General features: G+C 37.7%; 2 protein-coding genes and 1 non-coding gene across 4 annotated transcripts; 2 read left to right on the top strand and 1 right to left on the bottom strand.

The window, feature by feature from the left end:
- Positions 1-2,179: 2,179 nt before the first annotated feature.
- On the top strand, positions 2,180-6,546 carry LOC122074764 (probable choline kinase 2). Of its 2 annotated transcripts, none has more exons than XM_042639726.1 (8): positions 2,180-2,388; positions 3,089-3,538; positions 3,916-4,037; positions 4,123-4,318; positions 4,794-4,911; positions 5,066-5,113; positions 5,499-5,599; positions 5,895-6,546. In XM_042639726.1, exons 2-8 carry the CDS (start codon positions 3,188-3,190, stop codon positions 6,021-6,023), a joined length of 1,065 nt encoding a protein of 354 aa, XP_042495660.1. In that variant the 5' UTR covers positions 2,180-2,388; positions 3,089-3,187; the 3' UTR covers positions 6,024-6,546. The 2 variants fall into 2 exon arrangements, with proteins under 2 accessions (XP_042495660.1, XP_042495659.1); XM_042639725.1 differs by having other exon boundaries at positions 3,086-3,538.
- TRNAG-GCC lies at positions 6,385-6,455 on the top strand. Its single transcript has one exon. It is a non-coding gene; the product is annotated as a tRNA-Gly (tRNA).
- Positions 6,547-11,984: 5,438 nt separating the features above from the next.
- On the bottom strand, positions 11,985-13,633 carry LOC122073597 (putative UDP-rhamnose:rhamnosyltransferase 1). Its single transcript, XM_042638193.1, has one exon. It carries the CDS (start codon positions 13,578-13,580, stop codon positions 12,174-12,176), a length of 1,407 nt encoding a protein of 468 aa, XP_042494127.1. The 5' UTR covers positions 13,581-13,633; the 3' UTR covers positions 11,985-12,173.
- Positions 13,634-14,056: the final 423 nt, after the last annotated feature.

Here is a 14,056-nt window from a genome sequence, read left to right as displayed (position 1 = left end):
GGTGAAGACCTATTAAGTGCAAAGAGAAATTTTTCACCCAAGAAAAAGTGTACTTTTTTCTTTTCTTTTCTTTTCTTCTCTTCACTACCAAGCACAGCCTTATTGAAGGGATTGACTTCCTTTTAGACTGTGTAGCATACACTAGCACTTCCTTATATTTATCTTTCTCCTCCCTCCAATGTAGGAGCATTCTTTCTCCTTCATTGAATTGTATCACGTTCTCTCTATCGACCAAGGGAAAGGGGGAAACAATGTTGGTGTATGATGTCTTGTATTCCGTCGCAGTTTTATCCAGAGAGTACTGGTGCAGCACCTAGACAGCCAGGACGGTGGTCCCGCTAGCCGGTTAGCGGGCCGTGGGGGTTGAAAGGGGGGTAGGAGGCCCCCCTGCATAGCAGAGGGTGTAGGGGGGCGCAGCCCCCCGCTCGAATTTTTTATTTGAGGGCAATTGTAGTTTAATCCGGATTAAGGTGGCAATTATAGTTTAATCCGGATTAGGGTGGCAATTGTAGTTTAATCCGGATTAGGGTTTTTTCGCTATATATTTGTAGCGAGGGTTTCTTTCTCTGTAATGCAAGCAATACTGAGAGGTGTGAGGACGAGTGCTGTAACCCTATTCTCCATTGATAGTGAAGCAGGATCTCATCTCACCGGGGACGTAGGCAACCTTGCTGAACCTCGTAAAATCCGTGTGCATTGTTTGTTTTGTTTTTCCATTATCTTCTGCATCGTTTTAGGGTTACGTTTCTACAAACAAGACATCACACATATGATAAGGGAGAGAATGGAACACGCGAACTCTCTAAAAGGACTTAGGCCAATGCTCCACTAGAAGCCACAACCATGCCAAGAGATACTCCCCCTTTTAATTCCTCTTTTTAAGGAGTCCCACTCCATTTGATTGTTTGAATTTCAACCAAAATGAGTATATTATATGCAGAAGTTGTTGAAAATAAAAAAGATGCCACAAATATCTAATATTACAAAGAAGGTTTGATGGCATTAATTTTGAATTTTAGATAATTCAACTTGTCCTCAAATTCTGAAATTTAAACAATATGAATCGACTCACGAAGACTTGAATTTTACAAACATTATCACATCTTTCTTGAAACGGAGATATTGTATATCTAGTGCCTAGCGCATTGGCTTGCAGCTCTACTTGAAAAGTAGGCGTAAGAAGGTTAATGGTTAAACTCCTATTATATGGATGTGTGAGTTTGTATTAGTGTGTCCCCCTCCCCCTCATTTCCTCTAGCCGTTGTGCATGAGTAAAGTCTCAATGGGAAATTCATTAAGAAGTAGCCAAAAAGAAAAAAAAAAAAAAAAAAAATATGGCTCTTCACCTAATCTTATTATTATTTTGGGTTTTGCATGGTGTAATCAACATCGGGAGAAAAAAAAAACCACAATTGTGATTTACACTGAGCCTAGAAATCTTTGGCTTGAATCTTTGTGAGTGCAATAGGTCGGGTTAGGTCAGGTCTTTGAAAACTCTAACCCAACCTTGGATCCCTTAGCTAAAACTAGGTCCAACCCAATCGAAGATCATGCTTGAATATCGCAGCCTAGGCCTAGTTCTATTGGGCTCAACTCAACCCATCCTAATATTGGGTTAACCTTGATTTACCTTGGCAAACCTTATTTTTGTCATTTCAACGTTAGGCAAAGCCGATCTAGGCCTATTGTTTCTACATGTATGATATTATCATGTATACTGAGTATATAATATATGTGGGAGTGTTCTATGTGAAATGACCCATACACCAAAGGAGAGGTACAGAACTCTGGGGCATTGATGGAGGCTACGCTCCCTACAAAGAATATTTCTCCACTATATATTTATATGTACAAGGGCAAGTTAGCCCAGGTCCCGTCAAACTAAGTGCCATCTTGGCTGGAGGCTCGCACCGTGATCGCATAACCTTGTCAACACGCTAAATGCGTGATCCGATGACGTTTGGTGCCCAATGCTGACTCACACGGAAGATATTTTCCTTCTCAGATCTGTGTCCAGACTTCAGACTTCAGATAACGAAGTCCGGCCCCACACTATTGTCAACTAAAGAGTCTGAGAATTCACGTGCTGACCTCGTGTTGACAATTACAATCGGGACACAGACCTTCTCTACTTGTTGCTTCGGAGATACCAACACAACAACCTCTCTCTCTCTCTCTCTCTCTCTCTGCATCTTATCCAATCCAACTCAGCAACTACTCCAAAATTCCAAACCTGGACATTAGACATTTCGGCACAGGCGCTTCTCCAATCTGTACTTTGATCACCTGTATCTATAGACAAGTTACGAGAGAATGGGAGTTCATGGGATTTCGCAGCTGTGGGTTTTCTCTCATTTTCTTCTACTTTTCTGGTTCTCTGCAGATATTGTAAGTCACTCTCTCTCTACATTTTTTAGTGCTTTTGAATTCTCTCTGCTTCTTGCTAATTAAGGTCTTGTAATGGTGGGAAGTTCTAGATTGTTAATGTCCCTACTTGGGTTCCTTAGTATTTTTCTTTTGTTAAACTTCAATGGAAGTTCTGGGATTCTTGGGAAGTTCCAAGAGATATTGATGCTCAGCTATCAGTTTTATGACCAATTTTATCACTAGTTGTGGATTTCTTTTTGTTTTCTCTGTTCTTTCCCGGTGAAAGATTGGGTTCGTAAGAATTGGGTCTAGTATGGAGAAACAATATAACTAGTCTTTGTTTCCCTTGCATTGGCGCATTAGATACTGTTTTTCCCAGAAAATATTGGACAAGTAGAGAGAGAGAGAGAGAGAGAGAGAGAGAGAAATTTCAGTGCATCTAGAGACTTTGATGAATTTCATCTAAATTGAGGTATATTTCTTGTTCTTTTTTCCAAGATTGAGACTAGGATGACTTTAATCTAAAATGAGGTATTATTTCTTGTCCAAAGATTGAGACTTTGATGACTTTAATCTAAAATGAGGTATTATTTCTTGTTCCGTTCTAGAAGATTGAGGTTGAGGTTTTGGTTTTATTTTTTTTTCTTAATTACTCCTTTTGTTGTTTGGGGTGATTGGAATAATTGAGTCGATTACATTGTTTTCTTTTTCTTTTCAGCAGATTAAAGATCTCATACTAAGAGATTCATTAGTTTTGCTTCATCCAAGGGATCCTTCTCCAAATACAATTTCCATTCAGTGATTTCTTGGTTCTTTGAGGATGGCTGTAACAGATGATATTGTCACGAACGACCATGAAGATCATCTCCTCGGACAAGTAATGGAGATTTTGAGGTCTTTGGATTCTAGTTTGGATGATATAACTGAATCAAAATCCTTGCAAGTGATCCCATTAAAGGGTGCAATGACCAATAAAGTTTTTCAGATAAACTGGCTGAAGAAAACAGGGGAGCATAAAGTTCTTGTTCGCCTTTATGGTGAAGGTGTGGATGTCTTCTTTGACCGTGCTGATGAGATCCAAACTTTTGAGTACATGTCAAAGCATGGACAGGGGCCTCGCCTTCTTGCGCGGTCTCCAATTGGTCGAATTGAGGAGTTCATTCATGCACGGGTATGCAACACTAATATCATTCTGAAGAATTTCTTTATGAAATTTAGAGGTCTTAGTCTGTTCTGTTAGAAATCATTCAAACATTGGTTTCATGATATATAACTTGTAGCATTTTCACTTTGAAATTCAGGCAACAATAATCTCATTGTGAAGAAATTCTTCGTAAATATTTAGATGTTATATAATAAAGAACCTTTGAAATTTCTGGCAACAGTAATCTAATTGTGAATAATTTCTGTATGAAATTTAGATGTCTTAGTCTTTTCTGTTAGATATGTAACCTTTAGTAGTTTCACTTTGAAATTTCAGGCAACAGTAATCTCACTGTGAAGAATGATATATTAACTTTACCATTTTCTTTACTTTAAAATTTTCAGACGTTATCAGCTAGTGACATGAAGGACCATGAAATATCTGCTCTTATAGCAGCCAAGTTGAGGGAGTTCAATGATCTTGATATGCCAGGTCCAAGGAAAGTCCACCTCTGGGACAGAATGAGGTACAGACACTTCCCCTCTTTTTATATTGGTGAGTGAGGACTTCTTATTAAAGATACTAAGCCGAACAGTTTCTTATGGTTTCAGGAATTGGGTTAAAAAGGCTAAAGGTTTGTGTTCACCTGAGGAAGTCAAAGAATTTTGTTTGGATGCTTTAGATGAGGAAATCCTTGAATTGGAAAAGAAATTGTCTGCGGACCATCAATGTGTTGGATTTTGCCACAATGATTTGCAGTATGGCAACATAATGATCGACGAGAAGACAAGATCAATCACTATAATTGTAAGTTTCCAATTCCAACAAATATGTGTCAGTAATTATGTGTATGTCCTACAATAATAATTGACTTTCCCAATAATTAGCATTTGATAAGGACAGAAGTGCACGATTGTATCTAGAGAAAAGAGATATTCCTCTGGTACAAATTCAACCTTCAGTGAAAGATGTTTTAGTTGACATGATTCTAACTTCAGTATTCAAGATCTGCTATGTCAAGAACTTGAGTTGATCCAACACAATTAAGTTGACAGCATATTTCCATTTATTTCATTCCATACGTTCAGCTACACTAATCCCACAAATTAGTAGTATTCAAAGGTACTGTCCTTGTTTTGTGATAGAATTCTTATGGTCCTGTTCCCAGATATCCAGTTAATCTGGTGAAACCATGAAAGCTTTCAATTGTATTTTCTTAAGAGGCTCACTGAAGTATCACAGAAAACTTGCATTGATTCTCTTGAGTCTCCCTTTTTTGCAGGATTATGAGTATGCAGGTTACAACCCAGTTGCTTATGACATTGCTAATCACTTCTGTGAGAAGGCTGCAGATTATCATTCTGACAAACCTCATATTTTAGACTTTAGTCAATATCCAGGTAGGTGACAGTTCAGATTCCATTGTTCCTGTGTTTTAATACGTCTTATTATTATTATTATTATTATTATGAAGAAAGTTAGGCAAGCTACTTGAGTTTATGATTCCTTTGAGGGCCTTATCAATGTTGCGTTCTTGACCTGCCCTTGCAACAGATTTGAAGAAGCGCAAAAGCTTTGTCCATGTATATCTTAGTTCTTCCGGTAAGACTGTTTTCTTAATTGAATGTATAAAAGAATTTTGTTTCAAAACATGGTTAGCCATAACCTGTCTAAAAGTTAGCATTATTCAAATGGATTAAGGTGTTCTCGGTTTATGAAGCAGAAAATTTCTGAAATTGTCTAAGATTGATCTCAAAATAAACAATGCACCACCTAGGCTGAACACTGATTCACATGACTTTGAGAAATATAAAGTCAGACAATGAATATTAATTCCCTTGATCATTACATCTCCTAGGAAGAACATCAAATTCTTAAATGGATTCTGTTAGATTGTGTTTTAAAGTCATAATTTGCAGAAATGAAACAGTTTTTTTCGGAGATAATGATGGATTCTCTAATCAAACTTAATATCTTGATCGTATAGGTAATGAACCCAGAGACCATGAGGTGGAGCAGTTACTCGAAGACATTGAGAAGTATACTCTTGCAAGCCATCTGCTTTGGCGCTTATGGGGAATAATTTCGGTATCTGCTTCTGACCTATGCTTTTCATCCATAACACACACACACACACACACACACTTGCAGTTCCTTTGGATGATCAAAGGATTTTAAAAAATTTCTTGGAGGGAGGGTGAGAAGCAATGGGAAGAGTTTTTAAAGCAACATTGAAATATGCAAAATAAACTAGACAGGATAGCTATAGTGGATCTCCTTCCCACAACTCGTGGAGGATGAGACATACTTATTGTACATGAACCATAATTTAGGATTTTGAAATTTAACCTCATGGTTAATCCTTTACTGGTTTACAATGCAGGACCATGTCAATAAAATCGTCGACTTTAATTACGCGGAGCTTGCAAGACAGAAGTTCAAGCAGTACTGGTTACAGAAATCCACAATCTTGGAAAATTCAGGACCCTCTTCCACTGTCTCAATTTACTAATAATACTGTTTTTGATTCCTCTTGGTTTCTACATCTTGTAGAAATATTCAACAACCACAATTTCCTGTAAAAAAAAATGTATTCAGAACGCTGAACACTGAAAATGTACCTAGAATTTTGCCTAATGGAAAGTGTATAGTGTATGTTGTAAACCAATAAATCACAGAACAATCAAAGTTGTCTTTCATCTTCATAGCTCATTGGTTTGGATTAAAATCTTTCCAACTGTTGCAGGCTTTTCTCTCTCTCTCTTCTCTTTCTATGAGTTGAGTTAAGCCTAACGTGAGCAGCTCATGGATGGGTGTTGGTGGGGAAAAAAACTCTTCGTTTAAATAAGATAACAGATAAAAAATACATCAAAGCACCAGTGGTCTAGTGGTAGAATAGTACCCTGCCACGGTACAGACCCGGGTTCGATTCCCGGCTGGTGCATATTTTTTAATTTTTCAGCCTATATTTCTGTTAATGCTACTTGACAAGAAGTAAAGTAGTGGAAAGGAACAATTTAAGCAAACAGGTTTGATGTTTTCTTTTTTCAAAATTATTCATCCAAAAAAGGGAAAATGAACATCAACTGGAGAAAAAAAAAAAAGGGAATGAATGAATAACCATCTAGTATTTTATTTTTTGGAGGGGGAGGGGGGGAGGGGTGTAGGAATGAATAACCATCTAATAGTGTAGTACTCAATCACTATCTTACCAAAAAATAGTACTCAATCACTACTCATTAGACCACCCAAGGACAGAATGAATGATTGGAAAAAGAAAAAAAGGTGTAGGTACAAGATGATTTTACCAAATTAATGGTGTATCTAGTATGACGTGTGATCATAATTCAATCTTCCACAAAAGACATAATTCAATCTTTTTTGAATGAAATTTGCATTATTTATGGGGACAAAAATTTAATGCAAAATAAAAATAAAAATTTTTTTTTTGCCCACTAAAAGCCTAATTTTTTAAATAGGATTCCGTAAGTATATGTACTATTTTTGGTCCCTACTCATATGTGAAGTTTAATCCATATAAAGTTTGTCAAGACAAAATAAATGTTTGAAAATCAAGATTCCCGGAGATATTAGAGGAAGAAAGAAAGTAACATAGGCTTATGCTACTTTTGAATTATATAAAATTACATTTATATTCTCCAAAGTGGGATATTGATGGATTCCTACAAAATATAAAAGTCAAAATACCAATGGTATGTATAAGCAGGAATGTCCACCACGTGGCTATCATAGAAAAAAAGTCATATAAACAATGAATAGAAGAAAAAGACATTTTAAACCCTAATAGAAACCATATAATGTCGACTACCATGCATCAATCTAGGGGTGCCAAAACCTAGTTCGAATAGATAAAATCGATCGAAATCGACCAATAAAATTCAAATCAAATCATATCGATCCTTATTAGATTGGTTTTGGGCTGAGATATGTTGGGATTGGCTGAAAATCGGTCCAAACCGAACCGATCAATAACCAAACTAAATAAAATCAATAAAAAAATAAATGATTATGAGATTATAAATTGGTGAATTAACCATCCATTTTTTTACAATATTAGTGAGAAAAATTTTTATTGTAGGGGGAATTGCTACAAATCATTGAATATTAGGTTATGAATAGAAAGATTGATTTGTAAATTGTAATAATGCATCCATTGATTAACTAGTTGGATAGTTAAATGAGTGATTGAATAATAGTGTTCATTTTGTGATTTCAATATTAATTATCTTCTTAGTAATTTGTTATCCATTGGTTTCAATATTACTTATCTTTCATTTACAACGATAAACCATGATTTAATCATAAATTTAAAATGTTTTTTCATCAAATCTTGTTACTATAAGTTAGGAATGTAAGATTCATTATGGTACAAGCCGAATAATAAACCGATCTAAATCGATATTAACCCGATAATGAAAAACTGAAATAAATTGAATCCAAACCGGATCAAAATCAAAACCAATCGAAAACCGAAGTTCCTTAACGGATTGGTTTTGATCTCTCTCATTCGTAGATCAAAATCGATTCAACCCAACCAAAAGGAAACCGTACCATCCAATTGACACCCCAGCATCAATCTCTAGAAAGTCTAGAAAGTGGGGGGTGGGGGGTGGGGGGTGGGGGGTGAAACATCCATCAACCTAAAAGTGAACAACATAAAGATTAAAAGGGGAAAAAATATGGTTACAAGTTACAACAATCACTTGTAACTACCTTGGACCTGCTCATTCAGCAAGCAAGATTTTAAAAACAAAATCTCAACTAAAGATTTTCGATTTCCCATCTTTCTTCCCGATCTGAAGAAGACCCTGCAACCTTTGACAATCTGTAGAAGTGGGTGGAGCTTTGGTTTTAGAAAGTCTGATCGATATCATGTCCAGTGATCGTTGACCGAGAGTCCACCGAAGAACCAATTCCACTCTGCTCGTAGCTGTTAAGATCTCCAAGCACATCATATTCTGTTCTAGTAGAACGTAGAACACCCAGGATCGCCATTACAGGTGCACCCAGCATTCCAAAATATAATCTTGATTAGTAATCAAATTTAAGCTTAAGGTTTAATCTTATTTACTTTTGCAGATGCAAGCGTAACAGAGGAGTCTAGCAACACAACAGAGAAGAAAAGGGTGACCGCAACATGGCACGAGAAGTTGTTTCTTTTGTTGTCGGTAGGCTTGGGGACCTGCTCATTCAGCAAGCAAGTTTCTTGCTTGGTGTGAAGGACCAAGTGGAGGATCTACGGGATGAGTTGATCTGGATACAGAGCTTCTTGGAAGATGCTGATTCAAGGCAAGACGAAGGCTCCCTAGTACGCACTTGGGTGTCTAAAATTAGAGATGCTGCTTTTGATATCGAAGACATCATCGACACCTACATCCTTAAGGTTGCAGATGAAGATGTTTTAGATGGTACTTCATGGAGGAGAAGATTCTTGGGTTCCCTAAAGAAGAATGCCTGCATTTACCAAAAGGGGTTAAACCTTTATACTGTAGGGAAGAAGGTTGAAGAGGTCAAAACTCGGATCCAAAAGATTGGTGATGAAATGAAAAGGTACGGGATTAATAGGAAAGATGGTGTCTCACTGGGAGGAGAAAGGAGGAACCTTTCTCCACAAGATAGGTTTCAACAACTAAGAAGATCCTCTCCTCAAGATGATGCTACTCCCAAAGACATTTTTGGGTTGAATGAAAATATAGAGAAATTGGTAGCAGAACTAGTGCGAAAGGAAGATAGATGCCACCCTATTTGCATAGCAGGAATGGGAGGCATTGGTAATACAACTCTTGCCACGAAGGTTTACAACAATGAAGAAGTTAAGCGTCATTTTGAGTGTCGTGCTTGGGCTTATGTATCGAAAGATATCAGTCTGAAAGACATCTTTAAGAGACTAATAAAAGAAGTCAAGCCCAATCTCAGTACAGAGGAAATGCAGGAGATGGGGATGTTTAATGAAGAGGTATATTTGGAAGAGAAGCTTCATGAGTTATTGAAAGATGTCCCGATCCAGAATCATGGTCCGATCCAGATCCAGAATCCTGGTTCGATCCATGAACAGAAGCATAAACCGTCCCCTCTCTCCTCATTTGAATGGACCGAATCCTCCAAATTAGTACATGCATTTAAATTAGAATCCTGATCTAAACAGACCTCTATCCTTCCTTCTTTACCGTTGAGGGACAAGGGTGAGAAGGAGGGCGCTCATTAAGAATTGGAGATATATTCTCTCCCATGATTTGAGGCACGGTTGGCAACTTGGCATCAGCTGCTCAATCTTTCATGTTCTCATCGGGGGAGGATTATGAAAACTAAATATTTTCCTCAATGTTGTTTCATTAATGCTACAATCTACATATCCTCATTCAACCCATGCCAGTATTTATTGTAATTAGGCCTTTACACAAGGTAATAGTAAGCTCCAGGGATTTCCTCTTCATTGGAGATAATTATCTAACATTTCCTGCAATTAATTAGAACTCAATGTCAAGTCTTGCTCCTCTTCCATGAACTCCAGAGGCCCACCAAAATGCTTCTCAGCTTCCTTCCTTAGATCGACATTTAAAGAGTTGTTTTTCCCTTCAACTCTAAGCCATCTATCAAAACTTCTCTAAGCCGACTATTCCCTTCATAAGCACTCGTCCAGTCATTATCCAAGGAATAGTCAGAACTCCAGCCATGGCCTCAATCACTACTCCAGAATTCATCATATGTCTGAGGAATTCTGGGGCAGGTTTGATAGAGAAGAGGACACCCATGAAATTAGACACATCCCCTCCATAGATGCCAGTCATCAGCCACGTTAATTGGACACTTCATCTTCTCATTCAGGTGTTGGAGTCATTGTAGGGAAGAAGAACAAGTACTTGTATGGTTGTGACCTTTTTTCTTTCTTTTTTTTTCCTTCAAAATTTTAATTGTGTAATGGAAGGATGTATCTTTTGTATATAAAGTGCTTTCAACTCCATATGTTAAGGACCATATTAATGATTGGAACAAGGTTCTTAGGTCATGCTGTAATGAGATATAATTTATTCAAAAAAAAAATCCAAGGACAGCACAGGTACTGATCAAAATTCAAAGCAATGATGCCACAGTTAGCCAAGGACCAACCTAGAGATCACAGTTTTAAGCGGCAGAGATCTAGAACCAAAGTGTATATGTCAATCTCATTTCACTTCAAACCTAGCTTAGTGAACCCGCACTTACAGATTGAAATATCTCATGCCTAATATCCTGTGAGTTCACACTATAACAAATGCCATTTTTGGAGACGGAATATGTATGCCCATCGTTAAATATTGTCACCTAAAATCCCTTTTCTTGTACTGTCATGACCATCAGACCTGTTGCATTCTTATGAATGAACCAAAAAGGTACATTTATTGCTTGGGGTTATCCGATCTAATCTGTTTTTTCTAACCCAATGAAGATTTCAGACAATGTGGTCCTTAACATCTTTCTTAACTAACATTTATGAGAACCCTTTCAATAAGAAGACTAAGATACAGGCAAGAATCATCAAACTGGATACAATATTAATGATTTAACTATGAACTTCATAATACATTATCTACAAATACAAGCTACAGTTGAAAACTACATTTACAGATTAAATTATTCCAAAGCCATAACTGGAACTTTAGTTAATAAAATTTATCATGTTATCATTTTATTAAAGAGGCAAGTTCAATCCTCTCTTCCTTCTGTTGTTGTCTATTTTGTTGTTTGGATGCTTCACCTCTATCAAAGTAAAATGCACCTGATACCAACTTTTGCTTGGGCTGTAATGTCAACTTAACAATAGCGTATCCCCCCAACCCCCTCCTCTTCACTTGTTCTAACTTTCCTGATAATCTAGAAGGCATTGCCAAGGACAAAATGATTTAGGTCTAAAAACATTAAAATTAAGAAATTTAAATGGAAAGAAAACAGACCTATTTTTTTACAATTGAAGTCAAGAAATAGGTACTAGAGTGATCTGCTTTCACTCTGGTTTTTGGAGATCCTTAGGCAGTTAGGCCTTTGTTGCTTTAAAGATTCAAGAATGGATCTGTCTTCATAAGCTCTGTGCCAAGTGCCAACTTCTGTCATGGTCTGTAAGCTGTCTGTAAGCTGTCTGTATTTCTTGTTGGCTAGGTTGCAGTAGAACTCAACTCTCTAAAACATTTTAATTAATTTCATGGGTTATTATGACCATGTACTAAAGCCTAATTAACTGGTCAGGTCATACCAAAAAATACCAAATCTCCCAATAAGAAGGCAGGCAGGCATATCATATTACCCCTTTAATTGGGTCCATTTTTATGCCCAAGCTTAAGGTCAGGAAACTGAGCTTATCATATTATAGGTCACCTGAGATCTTCTCAACTGAGAATCATTCCTCACCATTTGGTGAGAACATGCATGAAGAAATTTTAAGAGAGTCGATTGTTAATATTCAATTGATAGGTTGGTAGAAATTTTAAAGATTAGATAGTTATATTCAGTAAACAGGTTATGATCTTTACACAGAGTTCCGTTTTCACAACCATCAAATGGGTCACAAAGGAAGCTACACATTATATGTTTATGAAGGCAGAACAATAAGGATGCAGAGGAAGAAGTGGAAGGGTTTTCATTATTCCCAAGGCAATGGAAAGGAAGATCAAGTTTGTGTTGCAACCCCATTCTTCAGATACTGGACAAACTCACGTATGTGCTCTTGATGCAGGGTCGGATGGTCGACAACAGCAGCAGCGACTTCTGCTGCTTTGAGGCCTATCTGGTTCCCTTCTTCTGAGGCCATGGCTTGCCTCAGACACTTTGCAATGGCATCCCTACTAAATGACCCGTCTTCATTTTGCTTAACTTGAACAGCCAAACCCTTGTCCACCAACAACCTAGCATTTAATATTTGATCGAAAACAAGAGGCAACACAATGAGTCGATTACCATACCTAAGATTCTCTATCACAGAACCCCACCCAGCATGAAACATCGATCCTCCAATGGCAGGATTGGCTAAAATTTCCACTTGAGGAGCCCATCCCATACACACCAAACCTCGGCCAGCCGTGTTCTTTATGAAGCTTGGAGGTAAAATATCGACATCATCGGCAATTTCAGATGCATCTTCAGGTTTAATGAGTGACCATAGGAATGGAAGATTGGAAAGCTCTAGCCCATAAGCTATCTCATGAACTTGATCTTTGCTCAACTTACATGTACTTCCAAAGCCAACAAACACAACAGACTTGGGTTTTTGCTGATCAAGCCAGTTAAATGTTTTAAGCCACTCCTCACCATAATCCCTTTGCTCTGGCTGATCCAGTGGAAATAATCCCACAGGAATAACTGGTTTCTGGAAAATCTTCTTAAGTACTTCCAAGTAATCACCTTCAATTTCCTTGCAACTATGAACAGCCACAGCCTTGCACCCTTTTAGAACTTTACTCACTCTTTCACCCAGATGCCCGTTATAAAACATATAATAGCAACCATTGGCTTCAGAGCCACGCCGGAAGGCCACGGATGATGGAAAAGTGACCCACTCAGGGGGTGTTGTCAGGGATTCCGGTGATGGACGGATCTTCTTTAGGCCCTCTCCTGTGAAACACTCCGGTGTCCCACTAAAGACCATGGTGGCAGCCGAGAAGACAGAAAAGCAGAAAACTGGCACATGGAAATCGTTGGCAATGTCAATCACCCAATGCGGGAAGATATCAACACCTATCCAATTGGGTGATTCGTTGGCGATGAATTGCTTAAAGGGATGACACAAAAGATCATAGGCAGCCCTTAAGTCCACCTCTTTCTCTGAAGAAACGTCGACGGTGGCCTCGGCCCCTTCTGGTAAGGAACTGCTATTGATGACTGGGAGTGGAAATGCCACCAAGTTTATGAAAGCAGATAGTTCTGAAGGTGGTTTGGGGAGTCTTTGGATGTTTCTAGGTGTAGAAATGAAGGAGACATGGATCCCAGCTTTGGCTAAGGCTATGGAGAGATGGAAGAATGGAAGCAGGTGGCCAAATGCGGCATATGGAACCAGAACTACATGCAAATCTTTGGCCATTTTGATTTTTGAAAGGATTTTCTACCACTTGGTTGCTTTTGGCCGTTGGAAATTCATACTCGAATTTATACCCTGGTGGCAAAGATCATTTTTAGAAGTGGGGGGAAGTGATGGGTTCCTCCTACCAAACAGAAAAGTCTAAATAGCAATAGTATGTATGAGCAATGATGTTGACCATGTGGCTATTGTAGAAGAAAAAGACATTTAACAACCAATAGTAGCCAAATAATATGTAACCTTAGAATCTTGGTTGTAATACTTTTCTTCATCTTTATTTTCTTTCCTAATTTTTCTCAAAAACGAATCATCTGTTTGGTACGATTAGATGAGTTTAACTGGTCTTACAATCAATATAGCCTTCCGTTAACTTATTTATTCGAATCCTTTTATCTCCTCTATTTGTGGAAAATTTGAATCCAATAGTGAATATTTTTCACAATCCTTTTTATCTCTTCTATTTGTGAAAAATTTTGGAA

This window comes from Macadamia integrifolia, chromosome 3 (genome assembly GCF_013358625.1).
Source record: "Macadamia integrifolia cultivar HAES 741 chromosome 3, SCU_Mint_v3, whole genome shotgun sequence".
In the NCBI taxonomy this organism is placed as follows: domain Eukaryota; kingdom Viridiplantae; phylum Streptophyta; class Magnoliopsida; order Proteales; family Proteaceae; genus Macadamia; species Macadamia integrifolia.
This window is presented reverse-complemented; position numbering and strand designations above follow the sequence as displayed.